Source organism: Medicago truncatula, chromosome 3, assembly GCF_003473485.1.
Source record: "Medicago truncatula cultivar Jemalong A17 chromosome 3, MtrunA17r5.0-ANR, whole genome shotgun sequence".
Classification (NCBI taxonomy): domain Eukaryota; kingdom Viridiplantae; phylum Streptophyta; class Magnoliopsida; order Fabales; family Fabaceae; genus Medicago; species Medicago truncatula.
In genome coordinates, this window is record NC_053044.1 from 35,044,534 (window position 1) to 35,068,320 (window position 23,787).

General features: G+C 34.2%; 3 protein-coding genes across 3 annotated transcripts; 1 reads left to right on the top strand and 2 right to left on the bottom strand.

The window, feature by feature from the left end:
- Positions 1-6,763, top strand: LOC11405199 (cytochrome P450 90A1). Its single transcript, XM_003600830.4, has 8 exons — positions 1-747; positions 2,244-2,393; positions 2,705-2,953; positions 5,691-5,777; positions 5,856-5,934; positions 6,040-6,146; positions 6,246-6,382; positions 6,502-6,763. Exons 1-8 carry the CDS (start codon positions 238-240, stop codon positions 6,653-6,655), a joined length of 1,473 nt encoding a protein of 490 aa, XP_003600878.1. The 5' UTR covers positions 1-237; the 3' UTR covers positions 6,656-6,763.
- A 606-nt stretch (positions 6,764-7,369) lies between these two features.
- On the bottom strand, positions 7,370-17,878 carry LOC11422606 (nuclear pore complex protein NUP88). The gene is made up of 9 exons (XM_003600831.4): positions 17,363-17,878; positions 17,105-17,259; positions 16,553-16,675; positions 11,378-11,522; positions 10,856-10,917; positions 10,421-10,637; positions 9,380-10,288; positions 8,205-8,454; positions 7,370-7,944 (listed from the first exon to the last, which is right to left on the bottom strand). Exons 1-9 carry the CDS (start codon positions 17,630-17,632, stop codon positions 7,655-7,657), a joined length of 2,421 nt encoding a protein of 806 aa, XP_003600879.2. The 5' UTR covers positions 17,633-17,878; the 3' UTR covers positions 7,370-7,654.
- A 1,689-nt stretch (positions 17,879-19,567) lies between these two features.
- LOC11409749 (uncharacterized) lies at positions 19,568-22,819 on the bottom strand. Its single transcript, XM_003600832.4, has 4 exons — positions 22,259-22,819; positions 21,896-22,164; positions 19,921-20,120; positions 19,568-19,821 (listed from the first exon to the last, which is right to left on the bottom strand). Exons 1-3 carry the CDS (start codon positions 22,572-22,574, stop codon positions 20,055-20,057), a joined length of 651 nt encoding a protein of 216 aa, XP_003600880.1. The 5' UTR covers positions 22,575-22,819; the 3' UTR covers positions 19,568-19,821; positions 19,921-20,054.
- Positions 22,820-23,787: the final 968 nt, after the last annotated feature.

Sequence of the window (23,787 nt, forward strand, 5' to 3'; positions counted from 1 at the left end):
AACATTTATTTCTTCCCACACATCCTTTTCTTCATCTAGGCCATAGGGTACCCCCACCCACTCGTGTGCATCTTCTCCCTCCATTAATGCTCCTTCCTTCACAATTCACACTTAAAAAAAATCTCTTTTTTTTTTCTCACCCTCTATATATTTACCATTTTCAATATTCAATATACTATCAAATACATACATAAATTAATATTAATATACCTATACTTTTTTTAGAAGTATATTTCAATGGCTTATTTCCTCTTCTTCATCATCTTCATCTTCTTCCTCTTCCTCCTCCTCCTCAGAAAACTCCGTTACGCGAGACTCCAGCTACCACCGGGGAGTCTCGGTTTACCGTTCATCGGAGAAACTTTACAAATGATATCAGCATACAAGAGTGACAATCCAGAGCCATTCATCGACCAGCGAGTGAACCGGTACGGTTCAATCTTTACTAGTCATGTTTTTGGTGAACCGACAGTTTTCTCTGCTGACCCGGAAACAAACCGATTTATTATTATGAATGAAGGGAAGCTTTTTGAATGTAGCTACCCCGGTTCAATATCAAACCTTCTTGGAAAACATTCATTGCTTCTTATGAAGGGTTCTCTTCACAAGAAAATGCATTCTCTCACTATGAGTTTTGCTAATTCGTCTATTATTAAGGATCATCTTCTCTTTGATATAGACCGGCTCATCCGGCTCAACTTGGATTCTTGGTCCGACCGGGTTCTTCTCATGGAGGAGGCTAAGAAGGTTAGTTAAATTATTCCATTCAATTTCTTTTCTTAAAAGTAAAATATTATATTTTTTTTGTGAAAACATTTTTCTTAGGAGTTTTTTTGGTGAATATTTATGTACCAATCCTCTAATAATTTAATATTATGATATATTTCTATATTAATTTATTTAAAATAAATAAATGAAATTTTGTTAACTTTCTTGACATTGAAATACTAAAATTAAATAAAATTTTGTTAACTTTCTTAAATTGTCAAAGTATTAAATAGTGTCATCATATGTAGTGAGTTTACTCAGCCAAGAATTAGCTCAGTTTATCACTTGCCATCATTATGTCATATGGGTTGTGTGGGGTGGGCAGGTTGTGGACCAGTGACCAGCTTTCTATGTAATTTATTCATTTTTTATCATCTGGATCTTTAATTTTAACTTTTTAGTTATATAACTTAATTGTATGTATACTTTTGTCCAAGTGTCTAACTAGATTTGAATGTTCAAACGATTTAATTAGTATGACAAACTTTTTTATCATAATAAAATGAGTGTAAACCTTTTGGTTTATAAAATGTAGTTTAATGAAAAAAGCTTGAATTTATAATCTAAATGATTGAGTTTAAATTTCATATGAGACGATCTTACAATTGTTTTTTTTTTTTTTTATAAGAGATGATCTTACAATTGTTGTTATTCTATTTGTAGAGATATTTATAAATAATATTGAAAATTAACATTATTATAGTGTAGTTTGATTAAATAAATATGTAAAAAAAAGTTTTATATTTTTTCTCCGTATCAATGGAAATTAGAAAATTACATTCTTACCTAATTAACCTCAAGATTAAAAGTCTCTTTTAATTTGGGTATTTTTTTTTTCTTTTTACAATATTTAATTTAATTTAATTGAGTTGATTAGTGCAAGTTTTAATTAATTATTAATGTATTGATATGTGTTGGCATGTGATTGTGATGTTGATGTAAATGATGACTCAGATTCCATGGTTCAGTACAATGTGTCCAATTCCCTTGCACATAATCCTTGCATCACGTTAACATAACTGAAAAGGTTTTCCTGCTACAAGGGAGAATAATCATTCTGAATATAAAACTTTAGATCATCATCATAGAGGTGTATGGCATGCATATGTATGAATATATGAAAAGACATGTTTAAAAAAGAAGGGGCTTCTTTTGTTTCCTTCTTTAATAATACTGCTCCTATATTTTTTTGTATTCCCTTAATTGCTAAAAATGTTTAGGAATATGAGTTCTCTATACTTTTTATATTTTATTTTTTTAGGGAATGAGTTCTCTATACCTAAAACCCATAGATAAAGACAGTGATATGATAAATATAATAGTTAAATGATATGATAGGAATAAAGATATAAAAAGAAAATGAGTTGTTAAATGAGTGTACGAGAATTGTGGGTGTCTAACTATATATGTGGGTTGAAATGTTTATGTATTGATTGCGATGATGACGATGATGATGGATATTTGTTTTGTTGCAGATAACATTTGAGTTGACAGTTAAACAGCTGATGAGTTTTGATCCAGATGAATGGACTGAGAGTTTAAGGAAAGAGTACATGCTTGTAATTGAAGGGTTTTTCACTCTCCCATTTCCTCTTTTCTCTACCACCTACCGTAGAGCCATCAAGGTGCATGCACCTTTATTTTATTTTTTCCTTTATGAGTTTAATAGATATGTATCATCGTACCAAATTTATCAATATCATATTTGTTCGAGTGGAACTATATTCAAATCTTTAAACGGGTCAAAGTTTCATACCTTGTGTTAATGTGATTGGAAGGAACGACTCATCAAAAAATAGTGTAAAAAATTTTATGCATATATTCAATCACATTTTAACATAGATATGAAATGAAATATTTTAAGAATTTATAGAAATTAAATTATTTAATTATTAGACAAGTAAATTAGTATATGTGTGTAATTTGATATTTTTAGGCAAGAACAAAGGTGGCAGAGGCACTGACACTAGTAGTGAGGCAGAGGAGAAAAGAGAATGAAATAGGCATAGAGAAAAAGAATGACATGCTTGGAGCATTGTTGGCATCTGGTGAACAGTTCTCAAACGAGGAAATAGTTGATTTTATGTTGGCTTTGCTCGTTGCTGGTTATGAAACTACTTCTACAATTATGACTCTTGCCATCAAATTTCTCACTGAAACTCCTTTAGCCTTGGCACAACTCAAGGTACGTAATTAATTACCACAATATAAGTAGAGTGTTCGGGATTCACGGAGACTCCTTTGATTCCATTTTGTTTGTGTTAATAGAATATTTTGTGTTATAAACTCTAACCAAAGACTATTTTAATTGAGGACAAATTAGGGTGATCCTATTCAAGTTCCTTAAGGAACTTAATACCCTACATGGACACTTATAGCTACGATACAAAATTACACGTGCATCTTGTTTACTTTTTTCATGTGGAAGAACAAACATTTTTTTTTTGTCTTTTTTTGGTTGATACATAGTATGATATTTCCATGAAATGGGGTTTAGATTAGTAAGACCGTATGGTTGTGAGTTATAGAAACCCCACCACACATGTCCATATATATCCATGATCCACATTATTCCACTCTTCACCTTGTGTTGTGGTGATTCTTTCCTTGAAACCTCGTTTTCGTTATCTGATCCTCTCCACTCTATGCTCTGCACCTCAACCTCGGATAGACTTTTCTGCTTATGTTCCATGTTTAATATATTTTTTTTTTAAAAATTAATACTAATTCACTACTAGAAAAAGTAAAATTATTTATTTTTTAGTTTATAGGTAATTATCTAAATATTTCTTGTAGTGCTACATCTCTATATGTAAAACCCTATTCACTGATTCACACAAAAAAAGTTTATTAGTTATAGCCATTAAAATTATGGAAAATATTATGAAGGTACTTGTTAAGAAGATTAAAAAAGAAATTTATATTGGAATTAACACATAAACATTTTGAAACTTTAGAAATTGACTTTTTCACGTGAAACTTACTTGTATCGTTTATTTTATTTTTTAACAAATGTCTTAAGATTATTTATTTTCTAAGAGCTATCGTATGATCCTAAAATTATTAATTTGTAGGAACTGTTTAAATTTTTTCAAAAGTGTTTTTTTTTTCAATTTACTTTACAAAATAGTAGAGAAAGAGTATAAGTAAAAAGGCTCCCCCAGAATTGTCGAGTAGAAGATTCGTTTCAAAACTTGTGGTTGAAGCATGTCCACTTAAAATTTTCACTGCAGTTAATTAATACGTTGAAAATTAAATTTGAAACTCATGCATTGGCTTGACTTAGGGGCAGCAGCAGAAGAAGGGGAGGGGTAGATATTAGGTGGTCAGGTTGAGTTGTTTGAGATGGTGATCTTCATCATTTCAATAGTGACTAAACGTTTTTAATTCTTCTAATTCACTATTCTTGCTCAGAGCCACACTCAATTTTTCTTGTCATCATTTTATAACACAACCAATTCCCTTCACTGCATCTGACACATGAAATCATGTATCTGTCGGTGTCAGACACCGAAACACATCCAATCTAAAGAGTGTATGTGCTTTATAGGCAAAGACCTATCGTAAATTTTGACTTTCTTTGTAACTTAAATTGAGCGCAATTTTATTTTTTCTTTGACAATGAAACCATGTATAATTACCAGTACATTAAACGTATATTGTATTTACATATTTTTTGACAAAATGAATATTGACACTTTTTCAGACTGCAAATGAAACATTAATTGTATCTGCATGTGGAAACATGGTGGAAAAGTACACATGCATAAAAATTATAGAGACAGTGGTCGAAGAAAGTGTTGAAATTATTACTTCCATAGCGCACGCTTCATGTTCGGTCTTTTTGACCAGTTCGTTTGTCTGTGTAATGAAAAGACGAAAGTACCCTTGCCACCATGCACTTTGATTGTCCAAAATTTATTCTCTTTGGACCCCTTCCATCAAATCGGTCGTATGACTTAGGGAATCGTGGGGCTCTAATTTCGATGACTATTTTGGATCGCACGGTCATAATTAAAATGAAGGTCAAGGCTATCATGCACCACCTTCATAGCCCATAGATCATTTTGAACCTTTCAATATTATGGTGTACTCTATGTTTTTGGTGCCATTTAATTTGGAAAAGGAGAGTTCTTTCCCACCATGGGAAAGTTGATCATGTTCATTAGATTAAATGATGAACATATTCCTATCATACTCTCTCAACCACTAGTTTATTTTTTTATATTATCTTTCACATGGGTGTGTGGGGATATGAAAGATAGTATAAAAAAATAATATAGTGGTTGAGAGAGTATGATAGGAATATGTTCCTCATTTAATCTAATGGACATGATCAACTTTCCCATGATGGGAAAGAACTCTCCTTTCCCAAATTAAATGGCACCATGTTAAAAAGTCTAACATTGGTTGGAACACGACCTGAACAAGTGTTTATAAATGGGGACATTCATCACTTTTTAAGTCGGTTTTGTGATATTATGTCAAGTCCAAACACAATTTCTAATATAGTATGAGAGCCTCCTCCAATATCTTATGGGTCGACTGCTATCAGGCTTTCGCTAATGAGTCACCCATCGTTTATATCCACATATCAAATCCAATGGTATTGGACGTGAGAGCCTGTGTTAAGGAGTCTCACATCGAATAAGAGATATAGTTGTTTATAAGTGGAGGCAATGTTGACCTCACATGTCGGTTTTGTGAGTTGTGTGAGACCCTACTACGATTTCTAAAACTCTAGGTCATATTAGTTCTCTACAATTACATTATCCAAAACTCAATCATATTTTACAAAAAGTTTGATTTTTTTTTTATACACAATCCTTGTAAAAAGTTTTACAATGTCAACAATTCTCTATCATTCATTTGTGTGATTTTAGAGACTTGAGATTTGAATTGTGTTATTTCATATTTGACAGGAAGAGCATGAGCAGATAAGAGCAAGGAGTGAGCCAGAGGCAGCACTGGAATGGACAGATTACAAGTCAATGACATTTACTCAATGTGTAAGCATATAACACAGACTTAATTTATATGCAGTGACACCACACTTTTAATCAATCATAACCGATTGGGCTATGCAGGTTGTGAATGAGACCTTAAGGGTTGCAAACATAATTGGTGCCATATTTAGGAGAACAACCACAGACATCGACATAAAAGGTACTATAAGAAAATAAAACTGTATTGACTATATAGTCAATAATATTATATCATATAATAGACAAAGCACATGTCAATTTACAATGCCCCACTTTGTAATAATAGGTTACACAATTCCTAAGGGAATGAAGGTGATTGCATCATTTCGTGCTGTGCATTTGAATCCTGAACATTTCAAAGATGCTCGCACCTTCAATCCATGGAGATGGCAGGTACATGATTAGTTTTTTATTATTGCTGATCTAATTAATGTTATGTTGAGTTACACTACACTCTTCAGTTGCTTATAACTTGTGATCAAAATTTATCAGAATAATAACTCAGAAGCTGTAGCAAGCCCTGGGAGCATATTTACACCATTTGGAGGAGGGCCAAGGTTGTGCCCAGGCTATGAGCTTGCCAGAGTTGTTCTTTCCGTCTTCCTTCACCGCATGGTTACTCGCATCAGGTAAAAGCATTTTGCATGTTAAGGTGCACATTTTAGAGTTATATCATCAATATGATCAAACAATAAAGAAGTGTTTCGTTTCTTAAGTCACTAATGTTTGGATTTCAATTCAATGGCAGTTGGGTTCCTGCTGAAGAAGATAAGTTGGTGTTTTTTCCAACCACTAGGACGCAGAAGAGGTATCCTATTTTAGTGAAGCGCAGAGAAGAATCTACAAGATCATGCATTGGATTTGGATACACAACAGACACGGGAAGGAAAAAAGAGAGCTGAGTGTGTAGATCAGTTTAAGCAGTTCAAATTGATTCTATATATAAATAAAATAAACAATAATAATCAATAAAAATTTATCTACCAGTTTAGAAATTTGTAGATGATCAATAAGTTGTCATGGTAAATATTTCACAACCGGTAATGCTTACAAGAATTTTGACATAATTAAAATACATCCAAGGCAGGGTTAACTATTTGATGAAATAGTAAAGATATTCAGTATAATTCTTGTCAACTGTTACAAGTATTTATTTAACGTCTTACATTACAACAATCAAATCCCAAACGAATATGAATCCAACAGTATCTGCAGAGACACGAATTGGAAACAACTCTGTCATAATTTACAATTACCCGTCTGTTTTACTCAAACAGTCTCGAAAGAATAGTCCAATCGGATAGCATAAATTGAGCAAAATAGATTAATTTTCCGGCTCGGCTACTGCTAATAATAATGATTTTGATGTTGCGCTTATTCTCAACTTATAATGTATAGTGAAAAATTGGAAGAAATTGTTCACAACTGTAGAGAAACGTTAGCAGCACATACACGTCAAACGAGCTTATAAGCTATAAGCTCAAAGCTCATTTAGTGGGCTTACCAAACAGACCCTAAACAAATCCAGGTACATTGTTTTGGCAGTTGTAGCCTTCAAGAAGCCAATTGATAAGCATGTGTGAAATGTGCATGTTCCATTTCAAAAAAATAAAAAATAATAATAATTGCCAAGGCATCTTGGAATTTCTTCTCTGATGTTGACAATTGAAAAGGAATTTAACTACAGATACAATACAACATACAAACTTTGCAACCTCTTTTCCTTTTGACATTGACATGAAACTATTTCTAATGTAAATAATTATGTTAACTGTAGTTCCAACTCCTCTTTTCGTGAAACACTCCAACTTCAACGAGGTACATTAGGGTAACAAAAATGGTAAGACTACAAACAAAAGGAGATTAATTCAGAACCACACCGGTGCTACAGATCATAAATACTAACAGTTCTTAAGCCTAGGGAGACTTGATTCTCCGCTGATTTTTTCTGTGTTATTCAATGAGGACTCAACAATCTTAACTTTCTTTGAATTTTCAATATTTACAATTGAAAGTTTTTCAAGCGCAGATTTGAGTATGGATATCTGATCATCCCCAGCACTAATTTTCTTCCCTGATATTTTCTTTTGTTGCTGACTAGCTTTCGAAGTATGCATGTGCCTTCTCAGCCTTGCACTTACCGCCTCAACAGAAGAATGCAAAGCATCCAACTCAACTTCCTTGAAGTGGTCTGGAAAAAATAAGGGTGTGATTAAGTACTTCTAAAAAACTTTCCAGATAGAAATTTCAATGTGATAATGCAGAGAGCCAGAGACGGTAATGGATAATAGGCTAGAAAAAAGAGAGACCGGACTTATCAAGGTCCGGAAGGAGTTCATGTGAAAAGCATATGAGTAGGTGCAAATCATTAAATGATAAAAGTGTTTAAAAAAAATCAAAATTTTATAACAGTCGGGCAGATACTAAAGTAAGGGATCAAGCAACCATTACCAAGTTCAGACTTAAACTGTCGCTCTGCTTTGGACAGTGGTTTTTTGTGAGCACCAGGTAAGTTCCTTAAATGCTGTAAGCGCTCTTCCAAAGAATTGTGCATTTGAATTGCACGATCAACTCTTTTCTGTAATATATGCTCTTTCTCCTCAACTTTCAAAAGTTTCTGATGTGCATCACCTAATCGAGTATGTTGGTCATTAATGATTTTCTTCAATTGTGGTGCATGATGCTTGAGTTCCAGGTGCACCTAGTAGGAAAGAATATGCAATGAAAAGCCAACTGTTATTTTCAAAAGGCGGAACTTTATTCAAATTATGCTTGTATAACACCATTTAGATATAGAACTAATGGATTAAATTTTAATGAATTACGTAATTCACATAATTTGTCAATAATAGAGCGCCTCTAATATGTTCTAAATATATATGTCCTCATCAAAAGATATTGCACAAGTGATGATCAGTAATGTTTTTTTTTCATCAAGAACAAAGTTTTTTCCCACTAGGTGTGATAGACTACTTAATCAATCAATGCTATAAATTTCTATCACATATTGAGTCTAAAGATAGCCTATTTACCTCTAGATCTCTGGTTGTTTGGTCTGTAGTTCTTCTTGGTTTCCCTCTAACTGTTTGACTATACTCCATCTAGTCAACCCCCCTTACAGTGCTTCTACAAGTCTTCACACATGCCCAAACCCTCCAAACCCATATACTCTACCATCATATGTACATTTGGAACTACCCCAATTTTCTCTCCAAATCTTGTATTTCTAATTTTATCTTGTAATGTGTACCCGTTCGTCCACTCTAATGTTCTCATCTCTGCACAACAATATTTAGTCTCTTCTCTCATCAATAAACTTTACCTCATTTGAAAGAAATTATGGCCAATAATGTAAAAACTACAATAAGCCTTCTGTACAGACCATACAATAATTACTCTTTGACCTAAAGATTATTACTTCAAATTAGGCCAAATCATATTAGAGAAAAAATAATATTGAAATGTCAAAAATATAACTAGGAGTATATTCATGCAAAAGCAAATCAAATAAAATGGTGACTTTCATGAGGCCCAGTTTTGGAAAATATAAATATAGATATGCCAGGTCAGAATGAGAAAACAGAACTCAACCAACAGAAAAAGCTGGGATGATATTGTAGTCCTACCTTATGTGCATATTCCACGTAAGTTTCATGAAATAGCTTGAAATACTGATGCAATGTTGACCGGCCTTCAATTGAATCAGCTGCAACTGCACGTAAACTTTGAGAGGCCCAAGGCACAAGTACCTCCTTGGGCCCACTAAGCAGTTCTTTGCTAATTATTGGTTGTATATCTCTCTCATTTGATTGCCCAACTGATTGAATGTTTTTCTTTTCCATATCAATGCTTAATGGAAGCAAGAGGTCCCAAGTTTTCATCTCAAGCACAACACATTCTTGAGAAAGTGTAACAGCTACAATCCAGGAATATCCAAATGAATCTGACAATGACACAAAACCACAAATTGAAGGCTCTGAAGCGGATCCATTCTGGCAAGTATTTAGAACAGGATGCACAGAAGGTGTCCTCATTGTATCATCCTTTCCATTTGTCTGACTTGTAAATGGAAGAAAATGCAACACTATCGAGTCAATCCCTCCATCGTGAAGGGAATATATTCTCTCTGGCATAAGGGTGTCAATGAACAATGAAATATTATAACCGCTTTCTGCTCTTCGTGGCAGAGCCAAATCAACAATAGCCAGTCTCAGCAGAGGAGGCGGATTACCCAACCAGGCGTTATGGTCAAGCTTTTCCATACGGCTGCAGGCAATTGACTCACATATCATAGCAAGGCCAAGAATATCGTCGCGGGAATCAAGACGAAGACGAGGTGGACTGCCAACACTCCAGACAGGTTGGATCTCATCAGCTAGAGCATCTATCTGTAATTGTCCACCACTCCAGGCAGTCACCAAGATAGAGTCTTTGCTGACTGAATTGTAGAGAAAACTAACTGCGCGACCCTCACATTCAGCACTACGACCAACTGAATCTTCATTTCCACTCTGACCTACTCTTCGCAGAGGTCCCTAGAAAACAAAACCATAAAGAAGTATAGTCATATTACTTAGACATGGCAACTACATACTGTCAAAGGGATTTACTTTTTCCATCTATTTATGATGCAGCTAACAAGAGTCTAACTTAGAATATAAGTATACCTGCAAGACCAGAGATGCGTCAAATACAGCATAAGCACGGGCTCTTGAGAAAGATAAGCTGTCTCCTTCAATCTCTTGGTTCTGTAACTCAGGAAATGTTGCTTCTAGCCAGGAGATTGCATACGTTGCATTACTAGTTGCCACAGAGTTGGTTGACATTAGCCCGAATGTATGTGCGTCATTGTATATTTCTAATAAAGATTCACATTGGAAGAGGCTGTCGATAAGCAGAGAAAATAGTCACAAATAGAAGTATCAATAAATGGGTAGCATATGATCAATTGGAAGAAAATAACTGCATGTAACATAAACCCAGTGAGCACTACAAATGGCCGAGACGTCATTGCAGTAAAGCAATCATTCATCAAATAATTGATTCCATGTTATTAATATCAAAGAAGAATGCAGATAGATGAAATAAGATCAGTAAAATACCTTCCAAATGGAACAACAGGGCAAATTACATAGATAGACCCATCACTGAATGCAACAAAAACCTGTTCAATAGCACAAAAAGAAAAATATTAAAACTTAAAATTTAAGCAGCCAGAGACTAAAATGTAATATAAGAATACAATGAAGTTTTTAAACATGAAGATTATTTATTACAACATAAGTCTTTTTCCACTAGGTGGTAGTCAATTATACACAGATCCAATGAGGCTACAGCATGCCATTGTCTCCATGATCAGATCTCTCAAAAGCTTTAGACTGTTAACTGAATGCTCTTAAATGGTTCATAATCAAATTTTGAAATAACTTCAAAAGCATGATACCCGCGTGATCAAAGGTAACAACGCAGCAATCTCTCGGACCAAAAAAAAGAAAACACGAAAATGTATAACAAATGAAAGGACTGGATAAAACTAGATAGATCATAAATGTGCATTTCAAAGGGGAAAATGATAAAATGAAAATATGAAAAATTAAGTTAAACAGAATATCCACAAAACTTACACTAAACCTGTCCCACAAGTGGTCTCCCCCAAACGAAAAACCGACTGGACACATTGAGGAGGCATTTCTGGATCTACCAGGCCCTGCAGGCTGTAAATAATATTCTTGCTCTGGTTCCAAAAGATCCACAGCCAGATTGAAAAGCCTGCAGAGACGAGTTTGAAATTAGAGAGAAACGTGAAAACGTAAGTCTCAATCAAATATCTTCCTATCCAATCAAGAGATGTAAACAAAACAAAAGACATCTGTCTATGGAATGTTGGGGACTTGGGGTTTAAACATTATTTTTGTTAATGGACATTTTATGCATGAGAAAAATCCAATCAAAAGCCAAAAAAATATTATGTTAATATGTCATGATAAAATTTAACTAGTAGATATAAGCATAAAGAATCTTTAGCAGTCAGACATACTGGCTAACTTTTGGGTAGAATATTTTTCAGAATATATTCATATTCATATAATTAGAGAGCATGTCAGGTAGTCTTGTTATCCTCTTATACTAACACATTAAAAGACTTCAAATACATGTGTAGGACAGTAATTTGAATATTTTGTCACATATGAAGTATTACATGAAACTGATCTTTCCTTCCTCGTATGTGTGGTGTCTCAGGTATTAAATTCAGGCATATCTTAACTCCCTATTCGGACCGTCATATTTTTACCAGGGCCCTATTTGGACCGTCATATTTTTACCATGAGTTCAACCAGCTTTATGATATCATCTCGGCCCATGTAGGAGATTAACTCAGCCCACAGATGAGATTATCTCGGCAGTTTTCCCATGAACCCTACCATCTCGGCCACATGCCCTATTAACTAGGCAAATGCATTCCAGAGCTCGGTCTGGGCATCCACTGGGTAGAAGAAGCGGTTTCCTACCTAGAGGCTCCCTACATATTATTAATAGGAGAAGAGGTTACGTTCTTGCCTATATAAATAAGTTCAACTATTCCCCAAGGGGAAGAAGTCTCTCCTTCCAATATACCACCTCGGATCTGAGTCTTGGCACACTGCCAGACTAGGTCACTCAGTTCTTTGCAAGAACATTTGGCTCCCACCGTGGGGTCCGGTAAAACTGACCTAGGCCTCAAGACTCGGTCAGCAACATCATTGGAAGAAAGAAACAGGTGTTTGAGTTCCGCTATTTTCATTCGTTTTTTGGTTATCATGATTTAGTTTTAATTGCTTTTTGGATATGTAGAAATTTGGGGGCTAACTCAACCTTACAAAACCGGCTTCTAAGGTGAGGAGTGCCTCCTCTTTATAAACTCTGATCAAGCTTCCTATCTAACTGATGTGGGACTAAATCCACCCCCTCAAAGACAAGCCAACATAAGGCAACTAGGGGCAGATCGCAATTAAGGTGGAATTACCAACACACCTCCTATCGCAATTAAGGTGGGATTTCCAACACACCCCCTCATGCTCAGACCCAATGGACATGTAGCGTGGCAATGCGGAATCCCGACAACGGTAGATCTTGGATAGGCTCTGATACCATGTAGAAATTTGGGGCCTAACTCAACTTTACAAAACCGGCTTGTAAGGTGAGGAGTGCCTCCTCTTTATAAACTCTGATCAAGCTTCCTATCTAACTGATGTGGGACTAAATCCACCCCCTCAAAGACAAGCCAACATAAGGCAACTAGGGGCAGATCGCAATTAAGGTGGAATTACCAACACACCTCCTATCGCAATTAAGGTGAGATTTCCAACAGGATATATGTGTACAACATTGCGATTTCATTTTCCAATGTTGGTTAAAAGCTCATGGATGATTTATAAGCGGGTGATTGTGTTCTTTTATTCTATTCCTATCATTATATTTAGTATCGCTACTTAATATCAAGCATGCTTTACATGAAATGCCGATCACCTAGATTGCTTTTAATTCATAGGGAAGAGCGAAACCAAATGATGTTATGTAAATGATGTTATACTGATCTACATGCATATAACCCAAAGGAGAATGGCTAAACCTTATGAAACAATTTAGAAACGAAATAACATGTCCAGTTTTAAAAAATATATAATTAAAATCAAGGAACGGTTATTGCAGAAATTGGATCAATGGGATATGCACAAAAATTATTTTATAAATGTGTCCCTTAGCAGAGTATCTACAGCCATCATGTGTTCCTTGTTTTTAAATCTGACGTAGTGTGTTACTTCGATGTATTTTTGAGACTTTTTTGGGAAAACAGTTGTCGAAATTTCATCCATAAACCAGTCAGAGTTATAAGTGTACAAAATGGTTCCATAATTATAGGGGAAGTTACATTAGAATTGAGAATTACCTAACATTCTTAAGTATCAACGAGCAATAGGTCACGCGATCTGACCACTAATTACCAGAGTTCTCATGGTAATTTCTTTTTGAATTATTCCTAGAAAACTCGTATTAGTTTAAGATTCTCGGTTGAGCAGGTTAGTTGAGATTTGAGTGGAATATTTTATTGGCGATAGTAATGCATTATTGCACTAGTGTCACTAAAGCATTAGTTTTTATGGCACTAATACATTAGTTTTTCTCTCATTATTATCAATGTATGTTACCCGGTAAAAAATCATGAAGCTATCTAGTTATTTCTATTTTTATACTTTTTCTTTAGAGTTCAACTTATTGTAGTTTGTTTACAATTATGGAACTTCTAATTCGGTACTTACATAGTTTCACATGTGTTGAGTGATCAGCTTTAAGGACATAGAAGTTTCGTATCTTGTACAAGCAAATTGAATGAATGATTGGCGATGCCTGGTGCCTCCATGAACAAGTATCAGCGTAAGCCTCACCGTGAAGTTTGCTAGTTACAGTGTTGCTCGTTGTTTCCATACATCAATTAAGTAAGAGATATAATTATCATACATGTTCTTATAACTTCGCTGATATTCTACTTTATATACAACTTCTATCTAGCTTTTGAAAACAAGGAGTACTAAGCCTTATTCGTGTGAGACTTAAGTATGGCTACATAGGGCATGGAAGCACAAAGGAAGTCCAATATTGCATTCGTTTAAATATATACCGACTTATTACTCGATGCTTTTATAACTAACCAGAGCATCAAGTTGATCATAGTGCAGGAACTACAAACAGATGACAAGTCAGAATGATCAAATACAACCAAGTTACAACACGAAGAGCCGAGAGCTAATGAATCATCAATAAAAGACAAAATATCAAACCTACACCGACTTGACAACTCGGCAACAATGTGCCTTGAGGAATTAAAGCTACACTCTACACTGACGATGGTCATAATATTGTGATAATATGAAATTTTCTATATACCTTACCCCACTTACTACAAGTTTGTCCTCTCGGGTCTCTACTTTTTCAGGAAAATGCGCGACAGATACAACAACAATAAACTCCCCTAAATTGGGTTGACTGTCTTTTGAGAATGCCCTTGTGCTTGAATAGGTTCCGCCCCTAAACAAGTGTTCCGATGGGTTTCGCCCCCAAAGGAGTGTTCTGCAATCCAATGGACTCCGCCCCTGGAGGAATGCATGTATATAAAACAAAATTGCTCGAATAGGTTCCACCCCTAAACAAGTGTTCCGATGGGTTTTGCCCCCAAAGGAGTGTTCTGCAATCGAATGGGTTCCGCCCTCAAAAGAGTGCATGTATATAAATAAATCGTCAAAATGAGGTTATCTCGCCAGAATACAACAACAACCAAGCCTTATCCCACTAAGTGGGGTCGGCTACATGGATCAAATGACACCATAGTGTTCTATCAAAAACCATACTAATTCGTATTTGGTCCATGTCATAGAGATTCTACAAAGTTCTACGTTGGCTGTCGAGGCCTAACACAACCCTCTCCTTTTACCCGGGCTTGGGACCGGCTTTGGCAGGATTAGGTTATCCCGCCAGAATAAATTGCCAAAACAAGATCAATTCAACATTGATCGTATTAAACCCATCTGAGTCTCAAGAGACTAAATCACTTTGCTACAAGCCATCCAGGAAAATTAACTCGGTATCTTAATTTATGGGGCTATAGGCTACAACATGACTTCTCAAATTGTATGTTTCGAATACAATAGGCGAAAATTCTTCTAGCACAATTGTCTCTTTTTAAGCAACTATGAACAAAGGCAACATAGAGAAACATCAAAATAAAGTTCATTAATGTGGGTTATTATCTCAGCTTATTGTCTTGAGCCCTTGTCCCTTACAGGCCTCGTACTTGAGCAGTTTAGGGGTCATTTGGAGTAGGCCGTTGATTCTACCATATACATCTCAGTTCTTGGTATCGGCATACCGTCGGGAAAGGTATACCTGTTCTAGCAAGAACACTCACAAAAAGGTTTTTGAAAAGTTTTTGAAAAATTTTAAGCACAAAAGGATTTTGAAAAGGCCTCGATATTACTAAAACAGGTCGAAGTAAAACAAACTATAAGTAATTATTTAATGATTTAAGACAAGATCGAATATCACATCGATGCTAAACATACATCATAGTGGTGAAACCAACACAATAATGCAACCATCAGGAAAAGTAGGCAACAAAAGCTCATAAGCCATTACTCTTAAGCATTTCACCCTTACAGGTTTCATGCTTGTGGGGTTGTGAACAGGTTTCATGCTTGTGGGGTTGTGAACTGTCATATTTCTACCGTGAGTTTAGCCCGGTTTATGAGATCATCTCAGCCCATGTAGGAGATTAACTCGGCCCGCAGATGAGATAATCTCGGCCACAGATGAGGTCAACTCGGCCACGTTTCCCATGAACTCTACCATCTCGGGCACGTGCCCTATTAACTCAGCAAATGCATTCCAGAACTCGGTCTGGGCATTGACTGGGTAGGGGAAGCGGTTTCCTAGCTACAGGCTCCCCACATAATAGAAGAAGAGGTTACATGCTTGCCTATACAAGTAAGTTCAACTATTCCCTAAGGGGACGAAGTCTCTCCTTCCACTATACCATCTCGGATCTGAGTCTTGGCACAATGCCAGACTAGGTCACCCAAAGTTCTTAGCAAGAAAACTATTGCTTCTAAACCTATTCCAATATAATTCCTAGTCAAACCCTAACCAACAAGACCCATTGAACAACCAGCATCCATGCTTCACACGTCACGCCATAGGCACACAGTAAATAAACAATATCACGCACCAACATTTGCATAGATAAAAGAATTTAAATATAAAAAACTTACCTAAAAACTGAGTCAGAAGAAAGGATTCCCAAATGGGTATCACTGTAAGGGTGCCACGAGGCTTCTAATACACGAATATCATTGTTTCCAAGCGAATGTGTTTGAGAACCAACACTAATAGTCCTGCAAAAACAAACCCCCAAATAAATGTAAATGCAACTCTCTAAAATGGTAATGGAAAGTTCATAATTCCAGCATCAAAATAATTACACTCACGACAGCCATTTCATTTCTACTAATACAATATTACAATGCACCTCAAAACTAAACTAGAACAATGTGATAATAATAATAATAATAATTTATTCATTTTTAATAAAAAAAAAGACTGAAATCACACACACAACGGTCAGTTCCCAGGTTCGAACCAGGGTGAAGGTGTCTAGACTAGCAATATCGGCATTGCTAGATGTGCTAGGGCTTACAAATAGATATAAACGAATTACTGAAACATAATTAACTGGAGCAAATTCATAAGAAGCTTAGCAGAACAATGATCTTAGAGAAAACATGAGTGATTTAAACTCTATGTAACATAGTTTAAGTTTTTACCTGCAAATCAAGTTAACATCATCCTTCTTGGAAGTACGTCCATAGAGATACATAACACAGAGTCTTTCATTCCCAAAAAGAAGCATCGCAGTTCCATTCCTATTGATAGAGATTCTATTCACCTCAAAATCAAGCACAATATCCGTTTGTAAAACCTATTCAAATCCATCACAAAAATTAATCACATTCACTTCCATTTCTAATATCCCTTACAAAACCCTAATTTCAAAGCGAAGAATCAGAGAAAGAGAGAAGAACCTTAGAAGGGGAAGCAGCGAGAACGGAAGTAGGATCAGGATCACCAAGGCGAAGAGAAAGACGATGGAGGTGGTTGTTTTTGGAGTCCCATAAATAGAGACGGTTGGCACCGTCGTAAGCGAGTAGGTTTCGTGAAACGGAGTTACCGGAGGCGGTGTGTGTGGTGGTGGTGGTAGTGAAGAGAGGGTGTTTTGGTAATTGATGCCATTCGAGTTCTTCTTTAGGAGTTGTTGAACTTGGAGAGTAGCTTGGTTCTACTGTCATCCTCATTGTGAAGTGAATGAAGGTGGTGAAGTTGAACCCTTGCTATGGTGGTGGTTAGTGTTTTCTTCCGGTGGGGTGGGAGTCCAATTTTGAGAGCGGCTATTTGTACTTAAATGAAAATTTGAGAATTGCTCTATGGGGTCCCCTAATTACTTGCGGGCCTCCCAAAATCTCGAAAATACTCATGATTGCGAGTTAGGTTTTGTAACTTCCCATCACTGTTTTGAAGCTTTTTCGTGTAGATCGGAAGTTACAAAGTTCAAAATTTATTCCTATGGATCGGAATTTACCTCCTAATAGTATTTTTTTTTTTTGTTACTGGTCAATGGAAGTTGCAAATTGATTCGATTAGAAACCAAGTTTAGATTCAATCATACGTCAGATTTAAAATGTTTTGAGAATACAAAACATACAAGTTATAAAAAACGGTATAAAATAGTGAAATAGAGTGATTATTTATAGGCAAAAATTATCCCTATTAGACAGACGATGTGACGTACAATGTTTAGCCTCTACTCTTCTGATTTTATAAGTAGCGTGTTAGTTTCCCTTGTTGAGGGGATCATGGTGTCCCACATTCGACTCTCAACTTCCTCCTTTGTAACATGGTTCATTGACATGTTCCTTGGTGCACATCTCCCCATGATTGTGTTTTCTCTCTCATAGCCTTTCATGGTTAGTGGCATTATAAACATGGAGTGTGGGTTTTAAGAATCATTAACTAGCTCTATTAAGCTTTTACTAAGTTTGAGACCTTCAGTCTCGTGTTTTTAGTCAGTAGAGTTGTGAAAAACCAGTTCTCCCTTACTCAACTATCTTAGCCCTCGCCTAACCTTCCCTCGGCTAAGGGGTTTTCTCGCCTAAACCTTGATCACATAATTGTCGATGTCAGTTAAAATGATAATTATTTTTAGGTGTTATCAAAACTGTAAAAAGAAAACTAGAGTTTTTGTGTTTTAGATCTGAAACAAATACATATATCGACCACAACAAAAAGTCGGTGAAATAGTTACCACAAGAAATGTTGATACACTACGAACCGCAAAAAGCATTGTTGCACTATAAAATTATATTATATACATGTCAAATCATATATAGTGACATTAGTTCTTCGTCTTCACGAAACACTTTTCTTAAAATTTTACTTTCTATCCATCGATTTATATCTCATACTCCCACAATTCGCAAATCCCCTTAATTCCTAAGTTTGCTCATGAAATTTAAAAAAAAAAAAAAAAAAAAAAAAAAGTTGTGGTGAATAATAATCACATGTCATAGATACCCAATATAAAGATATTTGATATTACAAATATTAAGTATCAAGTGAGTAGACATGTATCAAAAATTAAGAGTAATATGTATACTAGATTGATCTATTATTCAAATGTTGCATAAGAGTTACGTTAGTGATTTATGTCATAAGTTATTTACGTGGTATTCAAGGGGATACATTGGCTTTAATAGGTAAGACCAATTAAATATTGGGGAAGATGTATCTTTAAGTTGAAAATTAAGAAGTTTTCCATTTCTATCTTCAAAAATGAGTTTTCTTTTTCGTATCAAGTTCTTTGATTTGAAGGTCGCGCCTCTATCCCTCTTGGATGACGGAGTGGACCATCTTGCATGTAATATTTATATGTGAGAGCAAAGTTCTTTTATCAAGAGAAAAATCTCAGAAGTTTATTTAAGATGTGTTTAAAAATAAAAGATCATATTTTATTCGCTCTTGTAAAAATCACACTTAAGAGAATCAATTTATCTCAAAGGGTAAACACAAATACTATGTGACTCTTGCAACATTTAACTTGAACATAGTTTTTAATCTAATTTTTTTTGAAATTATATATGATCTTTAACTTGACTCCCAAAAGGTGCTTATTTAGCTTCAATGTAGATTATACGTCCAAAAAAAAATGCTAAGTGTAGCTATATATTAGTCAATTCATATTTAAGTAGGCCTTTGACCATAACCAACAATCCATTCATTTTTATATATACACAATAAGATATAAGATATACACCAATCAAAGGGAAAATAAAAATAAAAATTGAGACATAAAAAAAAATACATATATACCTATACCTATAAAGCTATAACACCAATCAACAATTTTGTGTCTCATGGTAGCGGTGAAGTGTAAACTAGACTATAATCAGTGTTAGGTGTCAAAGAATACGAGCATTCCTTAGGAAACCTGAAACAAGATTAAAAAGAGTAGCAATTAGATTTTGGTTTCACAAAATCACTATTTCAATTTACAACATAAACAATTCATCTCTCAAAAGATAATTACCGTGGCATTCCTTGACGAACATGAGGACTTAATTAATATATGAATAGCTGATGAAGCTGTTAGATGCAAAATCTATACTTTTTGTTTTATATATTCTTCTAATCTAATATGTTAATCCCACAGTGAGTCACTGATCATTTGATTCTCTCTTCTTGTAGAATCTTAGGATACCTCGGATACCCATTTGTGCAAGCTGAAATCTGCAAAATATCAAAAGTATAACATGGTTAATTTCTTAGTCATTTTCAATATTTTTAGATAAAGATATAAATATGGCATGAAAAGAACATGGGAATAATTTGTTAAGATCTTTATAATTATTAAGTGGGATAAGCCTATTATTAATTGTTGCTAGTGGGTAGCCTCCAACTTGCAGGGTCCCAATTGCGTTGGCAATATTGGCCATTATCTTAAGGCAAAAAAATAAAATACTAAGTCTATACAAGATTTAACATTAACACCATATCTTCGCATGTGGCATAAGATCAGTGTACCTAGATGTTTGTAAATTATATTATGTATAGTCAAAATTTGGTCACCAATTTTGGACGTGTTCCCACCTGCACATATTCTTTGAACAAAAAGTCTTGAATAACAAAGAAAAGATTTACATGTAAGAGTGAGACCAAGTCTTGATTTTATCAAAATCAGGTGTTTCTAGACAAGAATAGTACTTTATCAAAATTACAAATTTGGATTAAAAATTGGAGGGTTGAGTTGAGACTATTTGGAAGAGTAAATTCAATGGGAAAAGTTTACTTTTAGACTAGTATATGAATATGATGTGGAGTCCAATATCCCCTTATGGCCATGTATTTTATTTATACCCTACCCAACTATACAACCACCTCAGATATGCTGTATTCAAAAGTCAACAAATTAATATGTTGCCAAAGCTGAAAAAATTAAATAGCAAATTTGAAATTTGCTTTCAAGCATACAAGTGGAATTGTCATCAAAGTATTGTCAATACCTTCCAGAACACAAAGGAAATTCAACCCCTATTTTGTTCTAATATCAATATGGAAGGAACTTAATGAAGTTTCCTTGATTTTAAATGGTACTTACGATAGGTGGGACCTTATTACCTCACAAAAATTCCCATTAGTTCCTATCGTGAAAGCCACCATACTCCAAGTCATTAAAGCAAACTAGAAACTACTTGGATTTTTCATTAAAAGATTCTTACATTTTAAAAGATGAAATTATCATTTAGATTCTTATTTTTTTTAATGCATTTAGATTCTTACATTGTTTTTTTAGGGGAGATTCTAATATTGTTATTGATTAATTCCTTCAAAAATATTGTTATTAATTAATTAAAATTGAAATGATATTTATAATTATAAATAATTAACGAAACTTCGATTTTACAAATATTTAAATAAGTTCTCACTTATCAATAATTATTAACCTTTATCAAATTCCATAAAAATTTATCTATAGTTTCAGAATAATTATAGCAACTTACTAAATTATAATATATTTCTTAAATATTCTAGTATACTATTTGTAGTTCAAATAAATTATTTTAATATTTGAAAAAAAATACTAGTAAATTTTAATAATTATATAAAAATAACTTATTTATGAAGTTTTTAAAACACAAACATTTTTGTTTTTATCTATTAAGACATACCATAATGTTTATTTTTGACTAAGACACATACCATAATGTTGAAAATATCAATGCTTTTAATATTATTATAGTATCAATTAAAGGGTTCACGCGGTAAAGTAGTGTCCACATTTGCACACAAATTTACGTTTCATTTCAAACAGATAGTATATTGATCAAAGCTAAAAAGAAAACAGTAAATATTGAATGAAATATAAGGCATTTTTTTTTATCAATTGCAAACATCAATAATTGAAAAAATTATCATCATCCACTCCACCAAAGCACAATAAATAATTCAAAAAAAATTATGTAAGAAGACAAGTGGTTGGTAAATGGATTGAAGGGAACACTTACAGATTCAATGTCAATCTTGTAAACCAAAAGCTTTCTTCTCTCTCTACAACTTGTTCTATAGGCCACGACAACATGTCCCACAGCCAACGCACAAGAACACACAAACAAAGCAATTTCTGATCCTCCAACATAGCCACTTCCATTTCCAAACACATAAACAGCTTTAAACGAAACAAATAACAAAGACAAAACAGAACACATCGTTGTTATACACAAATAAGGTCCTCTTGACCGTGAAAGTCTTGGTCCATCACATAAACTGTAAACACCTACATCAAAAAAAAAAAAAACATACCCTTTAATTAATATCCAAAAGGGTCATTGAAAATAAATAAAAAATTGTAAATTTTTGTTTGTACTTACAGAAAATGATGAAGGATCTTATTATTGAAACGAGGGGTATATCAATGAGAGAGTAACGAAAATCGTAGTTGTGGAAATGAGAAGAGAGTGTTGTTAAGGAAAGAGAAACAGGTGAAAGTGTTGAGAGAAGAGCTGAAGGAAGAAGAGCATCAGCAATAACCAATAGAACCGGGGCAGAAAATAGAAGAAGTGAAAGAATCATAGTGATTAAGAAAAACAAAGTTTTCACCACTCTTAATATTCTTTTAGATTTCTCTTCTTTAGATGAAAAACCCATTTCAGCTCCTTTGAATAATAATTTGCTTCCAATTCTCATGATGATGATTTATTATAAGAAAATAAAAAATGAAAGGAAAAACAGCTATATATTGTTGTTGTGTGATTGCTTACAAGGGTTAAGAGGGAGAAGAAAAAGAGAAAGAGAGAAAGGAAGGTGCAGGCCAAGGTGCAACAAAATTGACTAGAATTGTCTACTCTTTTGAGTGATGACAAATGTTTGAGACTTTATGTTTAGAAGTTTGTATGGGTCATATAGAGGTTGGTTGCCTCCAACTTGGTTGATATATACATTCTCTTTCTAATCCAACGGCAATACCTAAAAGCTTAAAAAGACAATTAACTACTATGTTAGTTTTTTAAAAATATTTATTTTATTTGGTGAGGATTATTCTCTATGAAGGTAACATCAACATTGACTTCTAGATCTTTGACACGTATTGTATGCGTTGTTTAATTAATGCTTTATAAGATTATGCACGTCATTTTTTTTTTAAAATAATAGAAAAGGGCTAACCCCAACAAAAACAACTAAAAACTGCTGGGGGAATATATCGTTGAAGCATTAGACACATCATTAGAAATGAATGTTGGGAATGATAAAAATTAGGCAAAATTATATTTTTAATCCCTTAACTTAATTTTAGGTAACAGTTTGGTCCTTTATCTTTTTTTCATTTTAATTTGGTTATTTTTTTTCCATTTTCATTTTGAATTTTTAAGCTTAAAATTCATGATTTTATTTTCTTATGGTCTTTCAGTCTTCAAATCTATGATCAGCGTCTATGTTTGCATAAAAATATTAGATTTGAAACTTGAAAATGTATATGAAAATGGACAAAAATGGCCAAATTGAAATGAAAAAAAGATAAAGGACCAAATTGTTACCTGAAATTAAGTTAAGGGACTAAAAGTGTAATTTTGCCTAAAAATTAAGAGTAGTTTAAATGTGCTTTTGCGACTTTACGGGAACTCTTTTGCTTGGAAAATCAGACTTTTACCACTCATCAACCACAATCTTGGAGGGCGAGTCTCTAGGTTTACTTGATACTATTAAAAGTGGCTATTTCAAATGGGATGCATGTTGTACTATTTGAAATAGATTCTAAAATTCTGTTTGATGCCATCAACTCTAATTTTACTCCAACAATGCATTTGGTGATTTTGTAATCCAATGTAGAAGTCTCTTACTCGATAGATCCGACTTTGCAGTGTCGTATATTAGGAGGCAAGTAAATGGTGTTGCTCGTAGT